The sequence below is a fragment of the Callithrix jacchus genome, chromosome 17 (assembly GCF_049354715.1).
Source record: "Callithrix jacchus isolate 240 chromosome 17, calJac240_pri, whole genome shotgun sequence".
Taxonomy (NCBI): Eukaryota; Metazoa; Chordata; class Mammalia; order Primates; family Cebidae; genus Callithrix; species Callithrix jacchus.
Window position 1 is genome coordinate 51,691,478 of NC_133518.1, and position 25,740 is coordinate 51,717,217.

General features: G+C 35.8%; 1 protein-coding gene across 4 annotated transcripts in view; it reads right to left on the reverse strand.

Annotated features, from left to right (window-relative positions):
- The window catches only part of DNAJC13 (DnaJ heat shock protein family (Hsp40) member C13), a 118,851-nt gene that overhangs the window by 88,488 nt on the left and 4,623 nt on the right, over positions 1 to 25,740 (reverse strand). For all 4 annotated transcript variants that reach the window (XR_013528644.1, XR_614886.5, XM_002759609.7 and 1 more), the window contains exons 2-5: positions 13,283 to 13,363; positions 3,140 to 3,215; positions 1,908 to 2,057; positions 1,298 to 1,339 (exon numbers count right to left, since the gene is read on the reverse strand). Coding sequence is in view for 2 of the 4 variants with exons in the window: in XM_002759609.7 (XP_002759655.2) it covers positions 1,298 to 1,339; positions 1,908 to 2,057; positions 3,140 to 3,215; positions 13,283 to 13,350 (336 nt within the window). In the remaining 2 variants the exon portion in view is untranslated. The remainder of the gene's footprint in view (positions 1 to 1,297; positions 1,340 to 1,907; positions 2,058 to 3,139; positions 3,216 to 13,282; positions 13,364 to 25,740) is intronic.

Here is a 25,740-nt window from a genome sequence, read left to right on the forward strand (position 1 = left end):
GCAAATGGAGGTCTTAGAGCCAAATTCAACTTAGGCAGGAAGGATACCGTTCAGCTAGCACAGCATTTGGGGTGGAATTTAAACTTGTTTTTAGGTCAGTACAGGTGTCACTTTGAGCCCCTTACTCCTGATGTAAAATTAGGTAAACTATGCTTTAGGGAATCTTCTAGAGATACTGTTTCTACCACAAGATTTTGAAAAGTATTAAGCGGCTGAAGTTAACTGGTACAAAACACTGCTTATATAAAAACTCTAAGTATGCTTTTGAAAGCAGATGTTTTCCAAACAGATGAGATGAGGTAAGTCACCTGTTAATATAGAACAATTAAAATAAGCACATAGAGTTAGGATTTATAAAAATTTGACCATGGCTTATCAGGAAGGAGAAATAAGCAGCTGGCCAGATGCCATTAAACAATTTTAAAAGGCTGCTGGGCAACCAGCCAATTGCTAGAGTTGAAATTAGTGAGGTTTCTGGGATTCTAAAACAAGCAGCAGAATATTCATAGAAAGAAAGAAGGCTTAAGACAGGAGAATGCTGCTGCCCGCATATCGTAATTCAGTTATTGCCTTTTGCCAAAGCTAGGGTTCTGAACAGTGCTATAAATTTAAGCATTATTTCCCCCCATTATAAAAGTAATGCCTGATAATGGGAAGAAATTTAATATTTCAAGAGAGTGAAAAAGCATACACTCCTGTTCCTCTTTCCCAGAAGTCTCTGATTTAGTTTAAATGCTGCTGTTACACTACTGGAAAAGGCCTGGGAAAGTTAAGACGAGTCTAATATGCTACCACAGCTTCCTCCAAATCTGTCAGTGCACGATGCCAAGCTTTAGTACGGGCCAGATACAGTAGAAGAACATGTAAGAAGACAGTTTCAATACGCTCAAATCTTAAAACTTCAATACTTCCGAAGTAAGAAGCTCCTACACCAAACAACGAATGCACATTCCAACAAGCACTACCAGCAATGTCATGCTCACTAGTATTATCATTTAGAATACTGAATAAGGACTACCTGAATGCTTATAGTATTGTTTTTAATGCTCCACAGAATTTTTTGCCCGATGATTTTTTTCCCATCTACCAGCATCAACATTCTTAAATCTAACTGTTCACATTTGAGTTTCCTGTTAAACCATACTATCATATAGTATCAGGAGACATTAAAATTTTGTTTCCTTTTTTCCCTTTACCTTTGCTACAAACAGAACACACAGATTATGAAATGATTTATATAATAAAGGGCAACATTTGAACAAATAAAAATACATACTAATAAACGTTAAATATTTACCCTTCCCGTGATTTTTCCCTCTGAAAAATCAGTTCTAAATCTCTGAAAGAAAACATAACCATAGTTAATGACAACAGACTGGTAAGGAAGGCTTGGCTTAAGTGCTTTCTACTTAAAGCAAGTAAAATCCTGACTTGGTAACCTTGATACTAAAAACTGTTATTCAAGTTATAGTTTAATAATATTCACCCCAGGCGTGGTGGCTCATGCCTGTAATCCTAGCACTCTGGGAAGCCGAGATGGACGGATCACCTGAGGTCAAGAGTTTGAGACTATCCTGGCCAACATGGTGAAACTCTGTCTCTTTAAAAAATAAATAAAAAAGAATATTCAATAAAGAGCATGAAACCTTATTAAAGAACAAGACGGATTAAACATACAATTCTTTCTCCTGCATATGCAGTTAAACTAATAAACTCTCAAATATAAAAGATTTTCCAGCCGTTCTGTTACAGAAAAGTGAAAGTTTCAGTGTCAAGTTAAAGGTCAGTAAGAAAAAAATAAGCATAGTGGGTACAGGGGCAGAGAACATTAATTTCTCTACTTACACATAACTACTTCATTTTAAAAAGAGAAGAAAATTTTGCTTATGAACATGGTATCTTCTTACCAATGCTTCTGTAAGAAGCTCTGTTCTGTGCTCTGTAGAAAATTTTAAAGTTTCTGACTTTTTTCCACTGCCTTTACGAAACGTGAGGTTGAACTCTGTTCCTTGTCCTTTTCCAACAGGGCTGATGCTGCAAATGTCTCCATAAGGCCACTTAAAAAAAAAAAAATTCTTTTGACTGGTGCTACTATAATACAATAAAATGCAACACTTATTTTTGTCACTTTAGTTTCATAATCACTGATTAAATCAGCAAAATTTTATAAAATAGGGCCGGGCACGGTGGCTCAAGCCTGTAATCCCAGCACTTTGGGAGGCCGAGGCGGGTGGATCACGAGGTCAAGAGATCAAAACCATCCCGGTCAACATGGTGAAACCCCGTCTCTACTAAAGATACAAAAAATTAGCTGGGCATGGTGGCGCGTGCCTGTAATCCCAGCTACTCGGGAGGCTGAGGCAGGAGAATTGCCTGAACCCAGGAGGCGGAGGTTGCAGTGAGCGGAGATCGCACCATTGCACTCCAGCCTGGGTAACAAGAGTGAAACTCCGTCTCAAAAAAAAAAAAAAATTTTTATAAAATAGCGGTCTAGAAGTTGTGTCATAATTCTATAACAAAATCTTTTAAACGTTTTTAGTCAGAGAAAAAAAATCTAGTATGTATTTCTATTTTAATGATGACATTAATTACAAAGAAATTTAAATTAAAAAGTGACAAAAACAGGGAAGTAAAATTTTATGATTACTTATAAATTTGTTAAAAAGTTTGTGAAACATTCCTAATCTGGAATTAAAATAGGCCAGAATATGTTTTAAATATGTTTACTTATAAATGTTTAGGTTACTCTTGCCTTTATAAACATATAATCCTACTTCCATGACAAGTATTTTATACTAACTGTACTCATGAGTTATATATGCTTTTATTACAAAAAAAAAGCATAAGCCTTTAAAAATTATAGAGAAATAAATTACAAATTTTACACAGAGGTGGCTACAACTAATAGTAACATCAAGTTATACCCTTGAGAGCCTAGAAATAAGCATATTGTCCCCTTCCCCTTTATTGTTTATTTTTGGTCCCCAAAGCAGAGTACTATATAAGCACATCAATCTCTTTCAGATTTGACATTTCTATCATAAAGTACCGATTTAAGGCCAGAGGATAATGGGTCATAGCCTGGCTTTTAAAATTCAAAGAGTTCACACAAACACCTAACAGCTTCTAACAGGATTACCTGATTTGTTACTTCTAAGGTATTGGGATTATACGTAGTAATTGCATGAGTTCCAACTGAAAAGACACGTTTATACCTACAAAGGAAAACAAGTGCTTAGATTTTGTTTTAAACAGATATTTTATAAGAAAATATACATAATATCAACACAAAACAAACATTTCAATAAATACACAGAAATTTGTTAGTTGATTAATGGAAACTAAATACAGCTTAGTTATATAATCTCACCTTTTTAAATGTTCTAAAATGTAATTTGTATTAAAACCCACCCACTCATTTTACCAGGAACTATTAAGACACCTAAGTAGAAAAGTATGACTTATATGCAAGCAACCTTGTGTTGTTAGTATAAACTAAGTTGGCAAAGCATCAGCTGAGGATGCTGAAAGACATTAAATGGGAAAGTTTTATTTTAAAAAAAAAAAGACACTGCACACCAATGCTTTCAAAATACCCTTACAACAAAATCATATGGAAAGGAAGGAAAAGCTATGGCCTGGGGCAACTGATCAGTCAGTCATAGCCATATTCTGGAATCTTAATAGTTTCTACTTAAGCAACTACCTATTACATCTCAGTGTTGCAATTTTACAGAATTAGGAAGCCTACACCACAAACAAGCAGTTTTCACTTCTCACTTCACTTCCTGTCAAGTAACATAATTGAAGGAGAAAAAGCATTTGGGTATCAGAAATCCTTCAGAAGAGAGGAATTCATGATCATAAAAGAGGAAATTGAATTAGAAAAACTTATTTAAAGCAAAAGAATTAGTTATTTCTAAATAAAATGGGTAAAACATTAGTATTAAAAAAACTAAGGTAAATAAAGAATTCCCACAACCCTAGATACAGACAAAAGTTTTTTAAAAATGCTGTGTATAATTCTTTGCTGACAAATTTGAAAATTAAGAATAAATCAACCCTTATATGCAAGAATGTAAGAAAGCTGCAAAGAATTACATCCTCCCAAAGCACCAGGCTCAATTTCAAGGGAGAAGAAAACTGAGACCAAGTAACTATCATGGTTCTTAAATTGTTCCCCAAAACTGAGGAAAGACAGCTTCTCAATTCTTTTACTACTAAAATCTAAAAAGACAACACAGTAAGAAAAAAAATACACAAATCTATTTTTTAAAGCTAATATTAGCAATAACAATCAAGTTGCACTTTAAAATACTAATACACCATGACCAAAAAAGAAGGTTCATTTTAGGTAAACACTTCAACATTAGAAAAATCTATTAATTGGTTATATTTGTTGAAATATCTATTTGTATTTTAATGAGATTTTTAAATTATGAAAAATGGTTAAATCAAATGCCTTTTTGACATCTATGGAATATTTTCTTCTTTTGAACTATTAATATGCTAAAAACACATAAATTACTTAAACCAACAACCATCATCAGACTCAAAGGTAATACAATGGAGAATCCAATATAAGTATTTTATTGTATTCAATGGGAATCCAATAAAAGTATTCCCATTAAGATCAAGAGAGATCTTTCACATTTTCATTTTCTGTTGTGTGTTTTTTAAAATCAGTATATCACAAAAATGAGGAAGTATTTCCATTTGAATAAAAAGGAAATTATAGATTTTATTAATCGTTACCACATATCCATATAAAAAGTATTGCTACATTGTAAATGTTTTTCCTAACTTTACATATCTAAAGTGGAGTGAGAAACTAAAGAATGATAGCACTTCCCTCTAACAAAGAAATAATCATTTGCTTCTTTTTAAAGTGGAGTGAGTGTTAGGGGCTGGTGAAGTAAACAAGTTATGTTAAGAGCTTAAACATCTCAAAACTTCAAAGGCTTAATCAGTTAACAGGAACTAAAACCAATAAATAAGATTTTGTTGTGCACAATGAAATCAAATGTGTGGTAAGAGACGTGAATTCACACTATTTTAGCAATAGGATCCTGGAGTTGTATGCACGCTAGGCCCAGCAGAGTAATGTCATAACTAGTAAACTGAGAGATATCTTTCAGATAAATATTGAGCTCTAAAGGCATCCTAAGAAAGCTATTTAAAAAAAATTCCTAAGAGAATTCCCTTCCCTTAGCATTCCCTTCTCTAAGTACTCCCCATGCCTCTTCTCTTTTTAGAGTGGCCTTTGAACTTCCGCTTCAGGATGGGGCAAATATTTCTATATCATGTAAAACATCTTTAGCAACCCTGAACTTTTAAAGATTACCAAAAAAGTCTCCCTGAATAACAAAACTAAACTTTCAATGATTTTCTAAAATGTCCCCTTGTATAAGATTTAGATATGAAAATCTTTAAAATGCTCACATGTATGAAATATTAGTCACAACATTTAGAGCTAAAAGATTTTTATCAGCAATGCGCGATGACTCACGTTTGTAATCCCAGCACTTTGGGAGGCCAAGCCGAGAGGATCACTTGAGATCAGTAATTCAAGACCAGCCTGGCCAACAGGGCGAAACCCTGTCTCTAGCAAAAATACAAAAATTATCCAGGTTTGGTGACCGGCACTTGTAATCCCAGCTACTCAGGAAGCTGAGTTAGGAGAACCGCTTGAACCCGGGAGGGAGAGGCTGAAGTGAGCCAAGATCACACCACTGCACTCCAGCCTGAGTGACAGAGTGAGACTCCGTCTCAAAGTTAAAAATACAAGATTTTTATCTTTTACTAAGTCAGTAGTGTCCCAAGTCAAAGAACAGACAAAGATTCCATGGATTCAGGGAGGCACAAGTAATCTTCATCTTTGACTAACTCCTACCATAGTACTCAGCACTGACTATAGTATTCAATCTATCCAAAAATATGTCAACACATTCAAATCTATGACCAATTAGTCTGCTCTTGCCTTTATAGCAGAATGTCAGAAAGTAATTCTATACCAATTTTTAAATTCATAGTTTAACATCAGAAAAAGACTAGGTTCGTATTTTTATGAAAAAAATATTCATGTTTTATTGGCTGAGAAAAATATTGCCATTTATAAATGACAAATTTGCTGCTCTGAGTTTGAGAATGGCTAATTCTTAAAAATTAGAAAAATACAGCCATATAAAAGTAATTTATGAAAGACTGAAGCAAACAGAATATATGAGCAATTTATAACAAATGTCATATATGTGAAAAAATATTTTTAGACCTTTTCCCCTAGCTGAAAAATATTTATTATCGACTTTACCTACTATACCTGTTTTCTTTTTATTCAAGATCTAAACTTACATCATTAAATGCCTACAGGAAGTATTTCTTAAGTTATCACAACTCACAGACTTATTGTAATACAATAAGCTTATTAAGAAACACAATTTATGTTACCATTAGGTATATTATTTAGAATCAGGAAACAAAAGCTGCTTAAAGAAATATGTGTTTGAGGCAACTGCTTTAACTATGGAACATTTTACTGCCCCAGCAATTGGTGACAAAGAATAAGAAAAAAAATATCTCTGCTCATGTACCCCAAAACCTAAAATCCAATAAAAAATTAAAAAAAAAAAAAGAAAAAAAATATATTGTGCTAATGATAGTACCAGTGGAGATAAGATCATCTGAATAGGAAGACCACTGAGGCAAAAGCTGGGGATGTTATCAAGTTTTGGATTTGATAGGTGGTATATACATTTTTTAACAGACTAAATTTATATTAATTTATATTAAAACACTTCTGAATTATTTTAATTCCTGAAAATAAAAATGTTACAGCATTCTTAAACTTTCTAGTCCTTATGAATAGTGCTTTCCTCTTTAAAACAATTTTCTTTGCCAGGTGCACTGGCTCATGCCTGTAATCCCATCATATTGGGAGGCCAAGGCAGGAGGGTCGCTTGAGCCCAGGTGTTCGAGACCAGCCTGGGCAAGATGGTGAGACACCCCCCGCCGCCCCCGTCTTGAAAAAGAAAAAAACAAAAACCCAACAATTTTTTATGACATGATTTTTTTTACATCTGGTATTTTATAGTGTAATTTTTTTATATAGGTATTTTATAACTATATTATATGCTTTTTTCTTTAGGTAAAATAAAAAAAACCAATGTGTTAGATCAGATACTGCATAAGGTACTATGAATGAGTATCTGACACTGTGCTGGGTTCAGCAATACAGCAGTAAGAGTCAGTCCTTTGAAGACTTATGGTTTCCTCCCAAGATTTTATTATTTAGTTATCTAATTCAGATATCTGAAATAAACTTCAAAGTAATAAGAACTAAGATTCTTGTCACTGTCTGAAAGTTAATTTCTAACTCAAATATTTAACTAGCTTTTATGAGGCATATAAAATAGTGTCAACAGAGATACTCCAAAAATACTGGTCACCATCATAACATCCATTACTCTCCAGCACAGAAAATCCATGTAATTCACTATTATAATAGAGAAAATTCAACATTTTTGTAAACTGAGAAAGTTTATGTTTAATATAAAATAATGATTCTCAAATTCTTGAGGTAAGAAGACTTTTGTGTACCTGTATTACTTCTAAAGTTCAAGATCCTCAATCCCTTCAGTGGACAATCTACGCAGCCAGGTTTCAAAGAAGCCAAATAGAGCTTATCCGAGTTAGAAGAGGGCTTTTATGTTAACCACTCTAGACCTCATAATACACAGTAGAAACCTTTACAACCCTGAAGGCAAGGTTGGCTAGTTATAATTTTTCACTACTGGCTGATGCAAGGGAACTAACATACCTTCCCTGAAAGCAATTCTATTTCGGTCCTAGTATTGCAGATATTGACAACTGTTCCCGAGAACTAAGCCAACATCTACTTCTGACAAACTCCACCTACTGGCCCAAGTGCTGTCTTTCAGCTGCACACAGAGCATATCTAATTATTTCTGCCAGTCAGACTTTCAATTTGAATTCTTTTTCCTAGGCTGAACATCCTAGTTGCCTTGGCCGTTTAAAAGTAAGTTTTGATCACCAATTCCTCGAAGCCTTTAGGATCCTCATGGAACCCAGAATTTTTCCTTTTATCAATAAAAGCTTGAGAATCCAGTTACGTGAACTAGAATTTTAGTCCAATAATTAAATTAGGGATAACTGACCTACAAGGTTTCTTAGGCAATCAATAGTCAGCACTGGTAAAGGAGGCACTACAGCTTCACGGTTAGGCACACCAACTCAAATCACACTGCCTGGACTATTCACTAGCTATGTTTTCTCTGTTAACTTCCTTAACACTCTAAGCTTTGGTTTCCCTAACTGAAAGATGTGGATAATATATACAGTCATGCATTGCTTAACAATGGGAATCGATTCTTAGAATGCATCATTAGGTGACCTCATCATTATGTGAACATCACAGGATTCTTCCTAACATTCTGTACTTACTAGTTTTGTACTTACACAAACCTAGATGGTATAGCCTACTACACTCCTAGGCTACAAGGTATAGTTTACTGCTCCTAGTGTACAACATGTTACTGTAATAAATACTGTAAGCAGCTTTAACACAATGGTAAATATCTGTGTATCTAAACATGGGATCATCATATATGCAGTCCATTGCTGACTGAAATGTTATGTAGTACATGCCTGTATATGTACTTCATAATGTGAGAAAAATAATCAACTTAAATTACTTGGCACTTATGTGCCCAGCTGAGTAAAACAGTCAATAAATGTTAGCTATTCCTATTACCATGATTCAACTAGTTGACTAATGGAGAGTGGGGGATCCCAAAACTCCAACAGAATAACTGAACAAATTCTAATTAGTATATTTATGTCTTAAAGTAGCCATAATGGCTTTATTTGAGATGGAGTCTAGCTCTGTTGCCCAGGCTGCAGTGCAGTGGCAGGATCTCAGCTTGCTGCAACCTCCGCCTCCTGGATTCAAGCGATTGTCCCACCTCAGCCTCCTGAGTAGCTGGGACTACAGGCATGTGCCACCACACAGCTAATTTTTTTGTTTTTAGTAGAGATGGGGTTTCACAATCTTGGCCAGGCTGATTCTGAACTCCTGACCTCAAGTAATCCTCCAGCCGTGGCCTCCCAAAGTGCTGGGATTATAACTGTGAGCCACTGCACCCAGCCCATGACTGCTTTAGTGCATTCATATTCAAAACAAAGAACAAAATTAATGGGCAAATTGATAGTTCATCTGGTTGTACTGCCAGGATACTCTGGTTAAAACTTTACTTGAAAGATCAGTTTCACCTAGGAGGGTTCATTCAGATAAAAAGTTGTACTCCTCAGAAAAGAAAAGAATTTGATAGGACATATTCTGCAAATATCTGTCTTAAAAGCTCAGTAAGGGATTTCAGAAGAAATAAAAGGGCATTCCATGAAATGTAGTATTTTAAGGCCTTAAATTCCATGATGCAATGTCCGTATTTGTTTCCAGCTCAGATGGAGCTAGCTCTTAACACAACATTGTATGTAAAATATAAGATGCCTATAAAGGAGATGTGATCTAATTTGCACTTCTAGGTGAAAGATGTTCAAGTCCCAGGTTGCTCAATAATAGTCACAAAAAATTATACAAAGAAAACACAAAGAATTAAGGACAGCTCATGAGAGGTTTAATGACTGGCAGGGTCAAGAGCAAGGAAAAAAAATAAAACTCTCAGAATTCCTGGGGGTTATGAGGATTGGTGAAGTGTGTAAATGCCAGGCAGTCAAAGAAAAGGGTATCTCTTCTCTTGTCTAACTCCATTCCTACATATAAGAAAGGTACTAGAAATTCACCAGCTTCCCTTTCCCTTAGCACTTCTCTCAATTTCCTGTATCCAGTTATTACACAGACTATGAATGTAGTGAGCTTCTGTCATTAAATTTCATACACTGATCATTACATATCCTAATGCACTGAGGTGAAAATCCTGTTTAGATACCAAAATGGTATTCTAATTTCAGAGCATTTGCTACAATTAACATATGCAATATTAAGGTAATCCACAGGTAAATTTTTATCCAGAAAAAAGAAGCTGTACCTTGAATATTGCTCTGAAATTTTCCATATTGAGTCTGTACTTCTGCTTTAACTGAAACCTCCGAACCTTCCTGTCTGAAATGGCTTACTTGGGCCAAAAGAGAAATTTCGCTCCTTCATGAAAGAAAAGCCTTCCCCCCGCCCCCCCGCCCAGAATCTATTCTCCTTTTCTTGCTCCTCTCAGAATAAACATCCAGTTAAATTATGTATATACTTTACAAGTAGGAAAAATGACAAACATAGAAGAAGCTACTCTGCCAGCTAAGGCATCTATACCAATGAAGAATAGACCCTTAATAAAGGCATTCAGCAGTTACGAAGTAAGGTATAATGAAAACTACTACAAAGGTAACAGAAATGGGTCACACAAATATCTTCAAGGGGAATATCTGGAGAGGTTATCTATAATTTTGGCCTATGAAGACAAGAAAAATCATCTTTACTTCCACTGTCAATAACATCTAAGATGGTGGGGCTAGGTTAGCAACACGGATATAGGCATGGAGTGTCTTAAAACTGAGCCTAAATCCCAAAAATCACATAAAAAAATTGTTGTACATAGACATGTTTCTAGAGACAAGGTTCAATTAACTATAGTGAAACACTAGAACATTTTTAATGTTGGCCATTTATTTTTCACAGTAACATTGCTGAGGAGTACTTTAAACCTAGATTAGAATTGGCCATATAAAATAGGTAACTATAATAAAAAGTCTCAATGCCATTTAATAATGTATCTAATCCAATGAAATGATAACTATCACCATCTGGAAAATGTAATCTCTCTTTCAGGGAGAAGATTCAAGGGGTATACACTGAAATTGACGGAACACTGTTGAAAGAAATGTTAAAAGATCTAAACAAGCTGGGCGCGGTGGCTCACGCCTGTAATCCCAGCACTTTGGGAGGCCAAGGCGGGTGGATTGAGAGGTCAAGAGATCGAGACCATCCTGTTCAACATGGTGAAACCCTGTCTCTACTAAAAATACAAAAAATTAGCTGGGCTTGGTGGCGTGTGCCTGCAATCCCAGCTACTCAGGAGTCTGAGGCAGGAGAATTGCCTGAACCCAGGAGGCGGAGGTTGTGGTGAGCCGAGATGGCGCCATTATGGAAGACAATGCTATTAAGATGGCAATACTCTACTAACAGATATACAGATTCAATGCAATGCCTACTCAATTGTCAGCTGCCTTTTTTTTTTTTTTTTTGAGACAGGGTGCCACTGTCACCCAGGCTAGAATGCAGTGGCATGATCTCTGTTCATTGCAGTCTCCACCTCTAGGGTACATACGCAAAAGAACTAGAAATATGGGAACATTACTATTCATAATAGTAAAAAAGGAAAAATAATACAAAGGTCCATCAGTTGATGGATAAACAAAATGTGGTATATCCATATCACAGATTATATGACATTAAGCAAATTAAGTACTGATATATGCTAAAATATAGATGACCTTGAAAATATTATGCTTAATGAAAGTCAGTCAGAAAATACAGCATTTTGTATCATTCTATTTATATAAGATGTTCCAAACTGACAAATCCAGAGACAGGAAGTAGATTAATGCCTGCCAAAAGAAGGGAGGGGAAGGGAGTTAACGGCTGATTTCTAACACAGTGTTTGGAGGAATTCTTTTGCAGGACAGGGGAGGTGATCAAAGTGTTTTCATAACAGTCATGACGGTTCACAACTCTATGAATAAAATAAAATTCACTGAATTGTACACCTTAAGATATAAATTTCATGGTAAGTAAATTGTGTCTTAAAGCTATTATAAAAACAAAACAAAGTTTCGAGGCACAGAATTATGCTAAGAGCACACAAACAGTTGTGCTCCGATTTGTTACAAGGAGGAAAGAGGACTGTTAAGTCTTAGTCACTAAAAAACATTACAAAAAAATTTGATGACCACAGTTACTTACAAGCTCACAAAGCATTGTGAAAGCAAAAAAGCACTGCAGTAAGTTTGTTCTTTAGAATCTGTCAGTATGTTATAATCATATTATTAAAAACAGAAGTTACAGTATGATGACCAGAGTAATCTACCACTTGAGGAAAAAATAAGGATCATTTAGAGAGATACTTTTCTAAGACTGACTCAAAGAACTAAAATTTCATGGTTCTCTTTCATGACTCACTCATATAACACTGAATATGCCACTTTTTTCCTAGACTTCACTCACTGATACTAACTAGGGGAAAATAAAATTAGAGACAAGTTTTCTACAAGGGTAATAGTTATTCTAATTTAGGAGTTCATACAATTGAATTACTAGACAACAAAATCAAATAATTGAATCTTCCAAAATTATAGGCAGTTTGCTAATGCAAATCAGAAATACTAGAGAGCTCAGATGTTACCCCATCCTAAGTTACCACTCTCTCCAGTAACTAAAAAATAAAAAGTTGAAAGAACAAACACTTACTGGCTTTGTGCATGTGTCACGTTTTACCCTGTGGCACAATTCAGAATAATGTGGTCACTGATTTGTCAAAGTGTGACATGCTCATATTACTCATGAGTGATGAAAAGGACCAAAGACTAAACTTTTCTAATGGCCAAGAGATGCCATTCATTGAATATTCAATATATTTAAGGTATAATTTTGAAACTTTCATACATGCCATATCACTTCATTTCATTCTTAAAACAATCTTAAGGGTAGGAATAACCACCCATCTTACAGACAGGAAAGAGAAGCACTTACATATTGGTCTGACTAGGGAAGCTACTAAAAAATGCCATCCCTTCCTCCCAAATAAAAGATCAAACCCAATTTTTAGATTTCATTACAGGCCTAAAAAAAGGTTAGACTTCACTAGAATGGTATTTTCTCTGACAGTCAAACAGATATGAAAATGTTAGTTACAGAAAGGTTAGTCTCTGGGTAACAAAGATGTAGGGTTTACACTCTGCTACTACTACATAACCTCATCATTAACTGATAGTATCAGAGAGGGTGGATAACTGGTTTACTTTCCTTCTGTCACTTTTAATGTTTATCAAACTCCTTCCCAAGAAAGATAAAAAACTGGAAATGTCAAAAGAAAATATAATTTAAATGTAGCGTTTACATTTAAAATATGTTTTTCAGAAGAGAAGGGCTGCACAGCCTATTGAGTTGTGCAGTATAATTCAAGATTATGGAACAGAGAAATGTTTAAAATGATGTTTTGTAGAAGCACAGAAAAATAAAACCAACAGGCATACTTACTTCCCCCTCCATGAATGTTTTGTTGTATAGAAACATGCCAGATCCTTATTCTCCCTAATTATGTTCATTTTGTGCTCAAACCTGGAAGATAAAAATATGGAGGCACTTAGTACGTTACATATTTGTAATCTTCCCAAGTCTCCCATAAGAAAGGTAGCATGATCTCTCTCTTTCACAGCTTGCTGTACGTCCTGTGCAAGACCGTAAGGTTTTTAGAGACAGGGACTAGTCTATTCGACTCTTTATCATAACCTTTAGCACCATATTGTGATTGTCTCTGTCCAACTCTCTCCCCTACATTGAACTGGGTTTCTTGAGGACCAGAAATGACATCTATCAACATCCCCAATGTATGGAATTTCTAAAATGTCAAATGAAGAAAGCTTTAAATCTCACATTGCCAAATAATGCCTTGGCATACAATGGACACCTAAACACATTTTCCAAGTGTCAAACCAATTCCAAAAGGTTTTTGGTGAGCTACTAAGTGCTAGCCATTTTGCTGACACTACCACTTTAAAGGGGACCTACAATAAATGAGGCAATTTAAAAATAATTTTCTTGCTGGCACAGTGGCCCATGCCTACAACCCCAGCCATTCTCAGGCTGAGGTGGGAGGATCAATGGGTTCAGGAGTTTGAGACCTGCCTAATCAACACAGTGAGACCTTATCTCAAAAAACAGAAGTTAATAGGGCATGATAGCATGTGCCTACAGTCCTAGCTACTTTTAAGAAGAGGAGGGCTGAATAAGCACTATTGAGCAGTGTGGTATTATTCTGAGGCTGAGATGGGAGGATCATTTGAACCCAGGAGTTTGAGGCTACACTGAGCTATGATTGTGCCACCATACTCCACCAGCCTGAGTGACAGGGTGAGATTCAGTGTCTAAAAATAAGTAAAACATAATTTTCCCATTATAAAAGTGATGTATGTCCATACTAAGAAATCTAAAATGTTCAGAAAGTGAATCATTCATCTTTGCATCCGAAGATAATCATTTTAACCTCTTTTTATTGAGAAAAATCAGTTTTAAATGAGACTCGCCTTTGTACTGTTTAACCTGTTTTCACAGATTAACCTTTTCCCATATAATAAAATAGTCTATGAGAAAATGATTTTTAAGGTTATATGGTATTCTACTTTATGAATATTCCAAAACAGGGCTACTCAAAGTATAGTTGCAAATGGTTTGTTGTCAAGCCACATGAAGTGAAGTACAGAAACAGAGTAAGCATTTAGAAACTTCGACAGCAGTTTGACTAATGGACTCCTCTGACTGAACAGGATATAGAAGAGATCAACATTGTTCAATCTGTGTGATTCACATGTGGAATCGCCTAACAGTCACATGCATTGAGACCACATTATATACAGTATTTATTGGCTGTAACCCAGTATATAAAATTCAGAATCCATTTTTTAAAAAAAGGTAAACTTTGCTAATTTTACATTGTTGAAACTGGTTGCTAATGAAAGATTAAGATTTTGAGGCTGGGCGCGGTGGCTCAAGCCTGTAATCCCAGCACTGTGGGAGGCCGAGGCAGGTGAATCATGAGGTCAAGAGATCAAGACCATCCTGGTCAACATGGTGAAACCCCATCTCTACTAAAAATACAAAAAAATTAGCTGGGCATGGTGGTGCGTGTCTGTAATCCCAGCTACTCAGGAGGCTGAGGCAGGAGAATTGCCTGAACCCAGGAGGTGGAGGTTGCGGTGAGCCAAGATCGCGCCATTGCACTCCAGCCTGGGTAACAAAACTCCGTCTCAAAAAAAAAAAAAAGATTTTGAAAATACTGTATCACTTCATTTTGAATAGAAGTTAAAAATGTTATTTCTTCTTTTGTGACTTACCTATTTCTCCCTTGCCTTTCTCCCTTGCCTTAATAGTTAGAAACACACTCTAAAAAATATTGTAGAGGCGGGGAGCAGTGGCTCATGCCTATAATCCCAGCACTTTGGAAGGCCGAGGGCGGGTGGATCACTTGAGGTCAGGAGTTCAGGACCAGCCTGGACAACATGGTGAAACCCTACTCTACTAAAAATACAAAAAATTAGTCAGGCATAGTAATTTTACATGCAGACTCCTGTAATCCCAGCTACTTGGTAGGCTAAGGCAGGGGAATCACTTGAACCCGGGAGGCAGAGATAGCAGTGAGCTGAGATTACTACACTCCAGCCTGGGCAACACAGCAAGACTCCATGTCAAAAAACAAAAAATGTAGAATATATGCCAAAGTGCTAATATTACAAACTGAATAGTTGCAATTATGTTTATTAAAGCTTGCTTTATACCTTTTTATACTGTGAATATTAAGTCAGCAAGTATTTTTTACATAATTAGAAAAACTTCAGGCAAAAACATTTTTATAACGCTTGAGACACAATTCACACATCATAAATTCACTCTTTTTAAATGTGTACACTTTGGTGATATTTAGTATATTTGGAGTTCTGCAACCATCACGACTATTTTCAGAACACTTTCATCACCCTAGTAAGAAACTCTGTTAGCAGTCACTCCCCATTATACCTCAGTCTCAGCACCTGGCAGCCACTAATCTACTTTGTCACTATGGGTTTGCCTATGGTGGTCCATACTGCCAAATAATATTCCGGTATATGGATATACCTATTTGTTTATCCATTCATCAACTAATGGGCCTGGGTGTTATTTCTACCTTTTGGTTACTATGAATACTACAACTATGAACAAGCATATACGAGTTTTTGTATCTGTATTCATTTCTCTTGGGTATATGAGTGGTAAAAACATTTTTTTAAAAGACACCTTTATCTTGAAATTGCTTTCTTCATTTGTCCTACTTGTTTTTGTTATTACCAATTATTGAGAGCCTTTGTACTCTATGTAGAACACTCATCTCCTGGATATCTATATGGCTTATACTTCTTTCTCCTTCAAATCTGTGCTCATATGTTACCTTTCCAATGACACCGACCCTAACCATCTTGTTTTAAATTGTAACCACCCTCCTCCTCATTCTACACTTCCGATTCCATCTTATTCCTTCTTTTCCCCACAGAGCACTTTTCACATTCTAATTGCAATTTATTATTCACTTAATTCTACTAGACTATCCGAGAGGTAGTTTTTGTCTGTTCAGCTCACTAATGTTTCTACAGAGGCCACAAGAGTGTCTGACACAAAACAGGTATTAAAAAACAAGTATTTGAGTGAACGAATAAAATTCAGCAAATCCATGGGCAATTCTGTTGTCTACCTCAAACCTGATGCTCTAATAGGGACTCCCAAATAGGGTCTTGTCAAACCTTCTGGAAAGGCATCAGTTGAAAAAATAACAAAAAAAACCAAGAGTAACACCAAGTTTACAGAAACTTTTATTGTTACCAAAAAGAAGAAATTCCTTACAGTCAACTAACATCTCCCTACTAGTGAGTATAGGGAGAGCTAAATATAGTCCTGACAGTTGGTGTAGTGCTTTGTCTGTCTGTTTCTGGATTTCATACCTGGGATGACAAAGACACCCAACTAACATTTATTAAACCCAGCAAGCATTATCCCTGCCTTCTGAGTCTTTTGCAGTAAACGATATTGCTGAAAAGAAACCTGGGCAGTATCTCAGAGGACTCACCAAAAAAAAGAAGAGATATTAGGCATATGTATATTTTTCCCTTACATAACTAATGACTGGAACAACGGAAGAGAAAGGAAGATAGAAAAGGTGAACAGCTGATACTGAGGAATGGGGTTTGTATTCCTAGTCTGTAACTGAAGATATTGGAATAACTGACTCTGTATCAAGGGCTTATCTTGGGAAAACTGAGAAAAAAGAAAATGTGTTGAGTAGAGATTAGTTGATATAATTAAAGGTCTAAAAATTAAAATGAAAGGCAGAGAAAAATAAAAATTTTAAAATGACAACCATAAAAAATACAGGGCATGAACCAGAAGGAATAAAGATCCCTAATAAACCCATAGAGGGGAATAAGAACAAACTAATCTCACAATAACAAAAGAAATATAAGAATTTTTACAATGTTTTTATAAATTAAAAAAATAAACACCTAAAGAATGACCTCATAGATATCACTGATTTGGGGGTACATAACTCAAAAAGACCTTTTTGGTGATGAATTAAACAACTTTACATCAAGAAGGCTTTTTAAGGTCTATAAACCTGGAGGTGATGAAAGCACCAGACTCCACAGAGTCCTTAGATTGGGATAAAAACAGAATGAGAAGATATATAACACATTAAGATAAAAATTAACTACCAACCACCTGGCCTATGAGAATACTGTATTCCTGATGCAGATTAGAATGCTGAGAGAAAACTAGTATATGAGGAAAGTAGTACTTCAATTCTCTGGAAGTTCCTACCATCGTACAAGTTCCTATGTCCAATATTAGTACACCTGATAATTTTCTCTAATATTTAAGAAAGCAACAAGTGGTATTTTATTGCATTGGAACAGAATCATTTAAAAAAAAAAGTGATGTTTTACTCTGCATCCAATAAAAGCCTAGCAAAATGGGTTACTTATGGAAGAAAACTGCTCCATTTGAAAAGCTTGCCTCCAACTACATTATATTTAAGTTGGGGTATATCTAAAGAGGCAAGGGAGGGAAGAGACATCCCACTAAGTACCAAGTTAGCCCTAGTGGAATAATTCAATGCTATATTAGTGTCTGTCCAGCCTCAGAATAGAAATCAGGATAATTCTTTTTCATTTTAAAACTCCATTAAAGATTGCTTTTAACAAAGTTGGGGAGGCAAGGTGACTCTAATCTGAAAATCTATGACATGTCCTGAAATTATGTAACAACTTTTATTGAATACTCATCACGTTAGTGATCAGGCCATGCATTTATTTCTTTTTTCTTTCTTTCTTTTTTTGAGACAGAGTTTCACTCTTGTTACCCAGGCTGGAGTGCAATGGCGCGATCTTGGCTCACGGCAACCTCCGCCTTCTGGGTTCAGGCAATTCTCCTGCCTCAGCCTCCTGAGTAGCTGGGATTACAGGCACGCGCCACCATGCCCAGCTAATTTTTTGTATTTTTAGTAGAGACGGGGTTTCACCATGTTGACCAGGATGGTCTCAATCTCTTGACCTCATGATCCACCCGCCTCGGCCTCCCAAAGTGCTGGGATTACAGGCTTGAGCCACCGCACCCGGCAACCCATGCATTTATTTCATTTTGTCCCCATAACAACACTGCAGTACCGGTATGATTCCCATTTTATTAACAAAACTGATAGAGAAATTAAATCACTTTTCTAAGGTCACACAGCTGGAAAGCGATTGGGCCAGACTTTGGACCAACCTGCTTAACTTCACACTTTAGGTTCTTAACCTAAGCTTTAATACCTTCCCTCAACTTTAAGAAGAGAAAAAAAATCCACCCTGACTATGTAATTGCAAGATGTATCATTTGACAGCGAATTCCTGGAATAATTTAGAACTAGTTTCAGTTATTATCTTCATCTGGACAGATGACTGGGCATTCGTTAGAAATAACTTTGAAATGTACAATTTTAAGCAGTAAAACAAATTACCATATTCAACACAGCTCAAAAGAAATAAAAAGAAGTCTACAAAGCTGGAATATTCTATCATCTATAAATAAACTTTCAAAATCTTTCCATCTTTATTAAGCTTAGAAAACATTTTTTTGGCTGGGCACAGTGGCTCACGCCTTTAATCCTAGCACTTTGGGAGGCCAAGGTGGACAGATCACAAGGTCTGGATTTCGAGACCAGCCTGGTCAACATGCTGAAACCTGTCTCTACTAAAAAAACAAAAATTAGCCAGGTGTGGTGGTGTGCACCTGTAGGTGCTTAGGAAGCTGAGGCAGGAGAATTGTTTAAACCTGGGAAGCAGAGGTTGCAATGAGCCGGAGTCTGGGTGACAGAGCAGGACTCCGTCTTGGGGATGGGATGACATTTTTCGAAGTGTTCAAAACAAATGTAATTACAAAAATGTGTTACCAATATATGATCTCAGGACACTCTTTAAAGAGAGTTCAATTACTCTAACCAACATTGAGCTTTTAAGATAACCAGACTGGCCAGGCATGGTGGTTCATGCCTGTAATCCTGGAACTTTGGGAGGCCATCATGGGAGGATCACTTGAGTTCAGGAGTTTGAGACCAGCCTGGGCAACAAGGCAAGACCCTGTAAATTAAAATTTTACATGGAAAAAAAAAAGAGCCAGATAAATGAGATTGTAGGCTGAGATCTGTTCCCCAGCAGTGTAATATTAGCCCATCCACATTTTTAGGTAAATCTATTTTACATTCTCAGTAAAATCTTAACTACTTTTTGATAGTCACTTCATCCAGTTTATGGCAAGTGGTCTGGCAACTGCATTAACTCTTTTAGACCATGAAGATACTTATAGACACGTAGATAACTCACTAATGAGGGTGATGGCAATGCACAAAGATCAGAAAAATGTACCAAGTGTGCATCATTCAGAGTGAGAGGTAGAATGACTTCAAGATAATAACTGGCAAATGAGTGAAGACAAGTCTAGAGGTCCTCCAAGTACAGTAGTCAAGTAAAATACAATCTGGGAAGACCCTGGAATACCTCCTTTGGGCACTGGTCACAGAGCTGCCATTCCACATGCTATGTGTTAACTAAGGACTAGTACAATAAGCTACATTAACCTTCCACTAAAGTGATTTCAATAATCTATTACCAAGGTAAGGCTGGAGAATTCTTAACTGCCCTTTACTGGCTGTGTAACTTTGAACAAAAGTTTCTGAACTTCACTGAATTACAGTTCATCTGTAACACAGGCATAATAATAACTGTCCCAAAGGACTATAGGGGGAATAAATGAGATGACCAGAAATAGAGTATTTCTGTTGTATCTTATTTTCAAGAACTTACCAGCTCTTGTACCTTATAGGGCATTTTAGGGGGAAGTTCTGTTAAATTGCTTGACTTTTCTCTAAATCTTTTATTAATTTCAATCCTTCTAATATGAAATATGCATCACCTAGAATTTCCACCTTCAAAAGTACAGTATCCTATTAATTTAATCAGCATGCAGCTTTACCTAACCATTCAAAAATAACTATAACAATATATATTTCTTAAACTGGATGATGTACATAAGGGTGCCATTTTATTATTGTTACTGTCATTATTTTATTGTTACAATTTATGTTTCCCATAAAACATTTTTAAAGAGAAAAAAACACTACTGGGTGCAGTGGCTCACACCTGTAGTCCCAGCACTTTGGGAGGCCAAGGCAGGCAGATCGCCAGAGTCCAGGAGTTCAAGACCAGCCACGTGACGAAACCATGTTTCTACTAAAAATACAAAAATAATAAGCCAGGTGTGGTGGCACATGCCTATAGTCCCAGCTACTTGGGGGTGCTGAGGTGGGAGGACCCCTTGAGCCTGGGAGGTTGAGGCTGCAATGAGCCCTCACCATGCCACTGCAATCCAAACTGGGAAACAGAGTAAGACCCTGTCTCCAAACACACACACACACACACACACACACACACACTCACACGAACACATATAAAGGACCAAGGTAATCAGGATAGATGAAATTTTAAAAACCATCTTGTCAATTATAACCCAACGCTTAAGCTTCTCTTTATTTCAACTTTATTACTACAAAATACTATTACAAGTCAATCTTACATTTTTAAATATTCTCCACTTAGTTATCTAAAATTTCGACTGTTAGAATTGTTTCCTTATATGTATGCAACCTAATATTTTTAAATTTGATGGCTACAAATTAACCATGGCTTGAGAAACTTGCAAGAAAAAAAAACTTCACAAAATTAACTTAATCTCCAGTTAATATTTCCTCTGTACATATTTTTCAAATACGCTCTAAAAGTGGTTCAAAAAAATCACCGCTTATAGGCAAAAGCTCTTAAGCAACTATTAATTTCCACTATCCATGATGAAAAATCTGTAGAATTTCTAATATCAGAAACTCAAGTATCAAGCAGGTAATATCAGTGACAGCCATTTATATGCATATGCTGTAAACAACCATAAATTTTCCGACAAAAAAATGTAAACAGTTGAATGGCATCTTGAATGAGATCTTGGTAGCAGCTACATCATCAGCATTTGCCATTCTGCCGGTTGTTTAGAGGCCATTCAAAACAAGAATTTCTGCTCAAACTATCACTTAAATTTCATCTCCTTCATTCCTGCCACTGTGTTCCATATTTCAAATTCTCATAATTTGAAATTTAATTCTGATGAGGAAAAATTCAAATTTAAATGACTTTTGTAATTAAATTGTATTGAAAGCATCTCCAATTTTTTTTAAGTCAGGTTCACTTGTTTTCACTGTATATCCTGACATTATACCATCAAAGAAATACCTGTTTGTTCTTTTTATAGAACTGCCCTATGGGATAAAAAGACAAATTCAGAGCAACACAGGCATTTTGGCTATTCACCTTTCTCAATGAATACTAATGTGTGCTGCTTTCGAACAACATGATAGTCTTGAATTCTCTAATTTATTTATTTATTATTTATTTATTATTATTATTTTTTGAGATGGAGTTTCGCTGTTGTTACCCAGACTGGAGTGCAATGGCACGATCTTGGCTCACCGCAACCTCCGCCTTCTGGGTTCAAGCAATTCTCCTACCTCAGCCTCCCGGGTAGCTGGGACTACAGGTGCACACCACCATGCCCAGCTAATTTTTGTACTTTTAGTAAAGACAGGGTTTCACCATATTGACCAGGATGGTCTCGATCTCTTGACCATGTGATCCACCCACCTTGGCCTCCCAAAGTGCTGGGATTATAGGCGTGAGCCACCGCTCCTGGCCTTGAATTCTCTTATTACTGGCTATAATACTGGCAAACCATTTACGATCATTTATGGTTAAAATAAGAATGATCTTTTAGAAGATACATAATTCTGACAGAAAACCACAGGATTTGAGAGTCCAGTGAGCAGAAGCCTACATCAAGTTGACACTAAGAACAAAAGCAGGATGAAGAGACTCAACACCACAGATACTCAACCAGATTGCAGCCAGGCTACAAGCAAAAGAATTTACACACACATCAAAATTAAGTAGATAAGCATGGCTTGTGTTAAGTAAAACCTCAAACAGAACGCTCATTTAACCAAGGATGAATACACTAGTGAAAGAATTGGCATTAATCAAGGCTAATCACTTGTTTAAAGCATGTATTTAGCATGATCAACTGGAAGTAATTTTTACACAAATACAAAAACTTGCAGAGAACAGGTAAGATACTAATTTTTCCATTTAAGTCTGTAAAATGCAAGAATAGAACTTCCATCATTAGCTCTGCTCTCAGTTAAAAATGTGAATTTTTCTTGAAATGCATAAAAATAAGATGGACTGATGAAAAGATCTGATAAAGCAAATACAACAAAATATTAACATAAAAATCAGGAAGTGGGCATGTGGGTATTTAATGTAAAGTTCTTTCAACTTGGCTGTAGGTGAAAATTTTTAGAAAATGTTGGGAAAGGGAGCCACGGTGGCTCAGGCCAGTTGCCCTGGCGCTTGAGGAGGCGAGGCTATGAGTTCAAGGCCAACCTGAGCGACATAAGAACCTCTCATTCATTAAGAAAATGTTGGGAAAAAATTATGGAGTTTGCCTTTTCTGATCAAACTCTCCTACAACAGAAACAATGCTACATTCCAAAACCACACTTAAAATGTAGTAGACATTCACATCATAGGAACTAATTTATGAGCATAATACTTTCTATAGCTATATCTTACCAAAAAGGGAGGAGTAGTAAGGAGACCCATGTAAAGACTAACCCTTTGAAATAATAGTAACTAATGAGAGAATCCCTTATATTGACTTAAGGATCTAGTTTTGTTTGTAACTGGATTCAAAATCTGAGTAAATCATTGTACTAGATTAGTTTGCTTTCGAACAAATGGTAAAAAAAAATATATAAATGGCTAACAAAAGGTTAATTTTTACCCAGATTAAAAAGCTACAACTAAAATGTTTAGATAGAATGTGCTGTCTATGGAGGAAATTGCCAAATGAACTTTAATCCTCTTTTTAAATTTTAGCTTCATTTTAAGGAATGACTCAAGTACAGGTAAAAGCATTTTCTTCTAAAAGAACATCAGTATGTGTAATGTGTATGATACTGACAAGAATCTTAAACCATAAATTATATCACAAAGTAAGATTTTAGTACCTGCCATCTTAGCCTTCCTTAACTTATTGGAGAACCAGATACCTCCAGAGATAAATGTTAAAAAATAAGAAAGCCAGTGGTAATATCAAATTTCATCTGATAATCACATCTTCGAATAACTGCCCAGAAGTTTTAATGGTGAAATGTCTGCCACATCAAAATTAACTTTTAACTACTTTCACTACCATAGGGTAGCTGAAATGATCTGAGATCTCCCCCCATTCCTTTTAAAAAGATGCTTCCTTTCAATTACAAACTAGGTATATATTCATGAAATACAAGGGCAAGAGAAATTCAAAAGCAGCCCCTAAATCTGAAGAAACATTTAATGAGAGGAGGGGACAAGTCTACATACCACAGCAGTTAATTTTGTTGACCTTTTCTATTCAACAATATAAATCAAGTATTGAAAAAGAGACATCTCTTCTATTTCTATCACATGTATGCTCATCTGAGAATAATTTGCATTTCTGACAAAATAAACCTTTATCTGTTGTTAAAAATTTTTTAATTTTCTATGAAAGATGTATTACTATGACCCTTCCCTTTCCAAAGTTTAATAATGCCTTAAAATATTCACCTGAAAGTTTTTTCCAGAAACATGTTCATTTAAGCATTTGAAATCATTGCTATTAATCATTTACATATTTTTAGTTTATACACATTACTGTACCTTTCTAGACCTTATTTCCATTTCATTTTATCTCTGAAGCATAACCTGGCTTATGCAAGAACAAAGTACACTATTTCTGTAAGCTCTTCAGCTTATCAACAGGCACTTAATAATCACGCTCTACTATGGTAAATATGCCCTATAATGAACAAAAGAAATTTTTAGCAGCTATATTTTAACTTGTTGCTGTTTTTCCCATCACTACAGCAAATGCATAATGCAGGACTAAATTTCCTAAGCTTATAACAAATACAACTTGAAGACAGTTTTACAGAAAGCATCCTGAACATCTAAACACTGTTCTCTTTATACTATTAAAAGACAAAATTTTAATTTGCTACAATTTCCCTTTCACTCAATGAAAAATAGCAACATACATTTCTAGTTCAATTCTTTCTGAAATATCCCAATTATTCCTACCTCTCCTGTAATGCTTTACAGTTTACTGCCAAATTATCTCAATACTACCAAATTATCTCAAAAGAGGAAAGTTTCCGTTTCGAAATTAAGGCCATCAGCTCTAAGGTTTGAGGAAAAAAATGGCTTATCTGCTCTAAGATTTGATAAACATTCAAAACACATTCTGTAGCTTGACTAGAAGTTTGAGGAGAGAAACCCCATAGCCTTAGTTGACTAAGGAATATAGTAGAAGTCAGAACACCATGTACAAGCATTTAAATGTTACAGAATATATGAAATATTAGAGAATATCTCCTCCATTCATAACCTTATCAATCCTTCCATTAAGTTGTGGCAAATAGAGTTGACAAAAATCAAAGCATCAAAATAATTTAAGAGACAGGGTCTTGCTGTCACCCAAGCTGAAGTGCAGCATCACAATTACAGCTCACTGGAAATCTCAAACTCCTGGGCTCAAGCAATCCTCCTGCCTCAGCCTCCAGAGTAGCACATGCCACCATGACCAGCTAATTACTGTATTTTTTGAAAAGATGGGTTGCTCAGGCTGGCATTGAACTCCTGGCCTCTAGTGATCCTCACACCTCAGCCTTCCAAAGTGCTGGGATTACAGGTACGATTATTGTGCACCCAGCTAAAACAATTATTTTAGATTGCTTTAAAGGTTTTTTCTATCTGATAATCAAAATATCAAAAACTTACTAATCAATTGCAAAGAGATTACTACTGGGCATGTGCTAAATATGTGAAAAGGCAGTGTTCTTTAAGGGTAACTCCAGCGCTTAAATTTTAAAATTCCACTGACTTTAAAGCTCACTTTTTTTCTTCACAAGTGGTCCACAAAACTGCAAGACTCACACATGTAGACTGTTGAAGAGCATCTGAAAATAATTACTAGCAAGTTATATGGTGTTATTGACTGAATCACACCTAAATGTACCTTTGCACAGGTTAACTATCTCAAATTAGCAAAGATGATCACAACATGTTGGCTTAGCTATTTGTTACAAAGAAATCTCCTAACTCAATGACTCTCAAAGGAATTCCTATGATTAAGAATCACTCCACATGACATGTTGCAGACTGGCAGGTGCTGAGCATGTGAACACTGCTGAAACAGAAAAAATATGTTGAAAACCACTATTAAAATTTTGAACTAAAGTAATGATTGTGGTACGATGC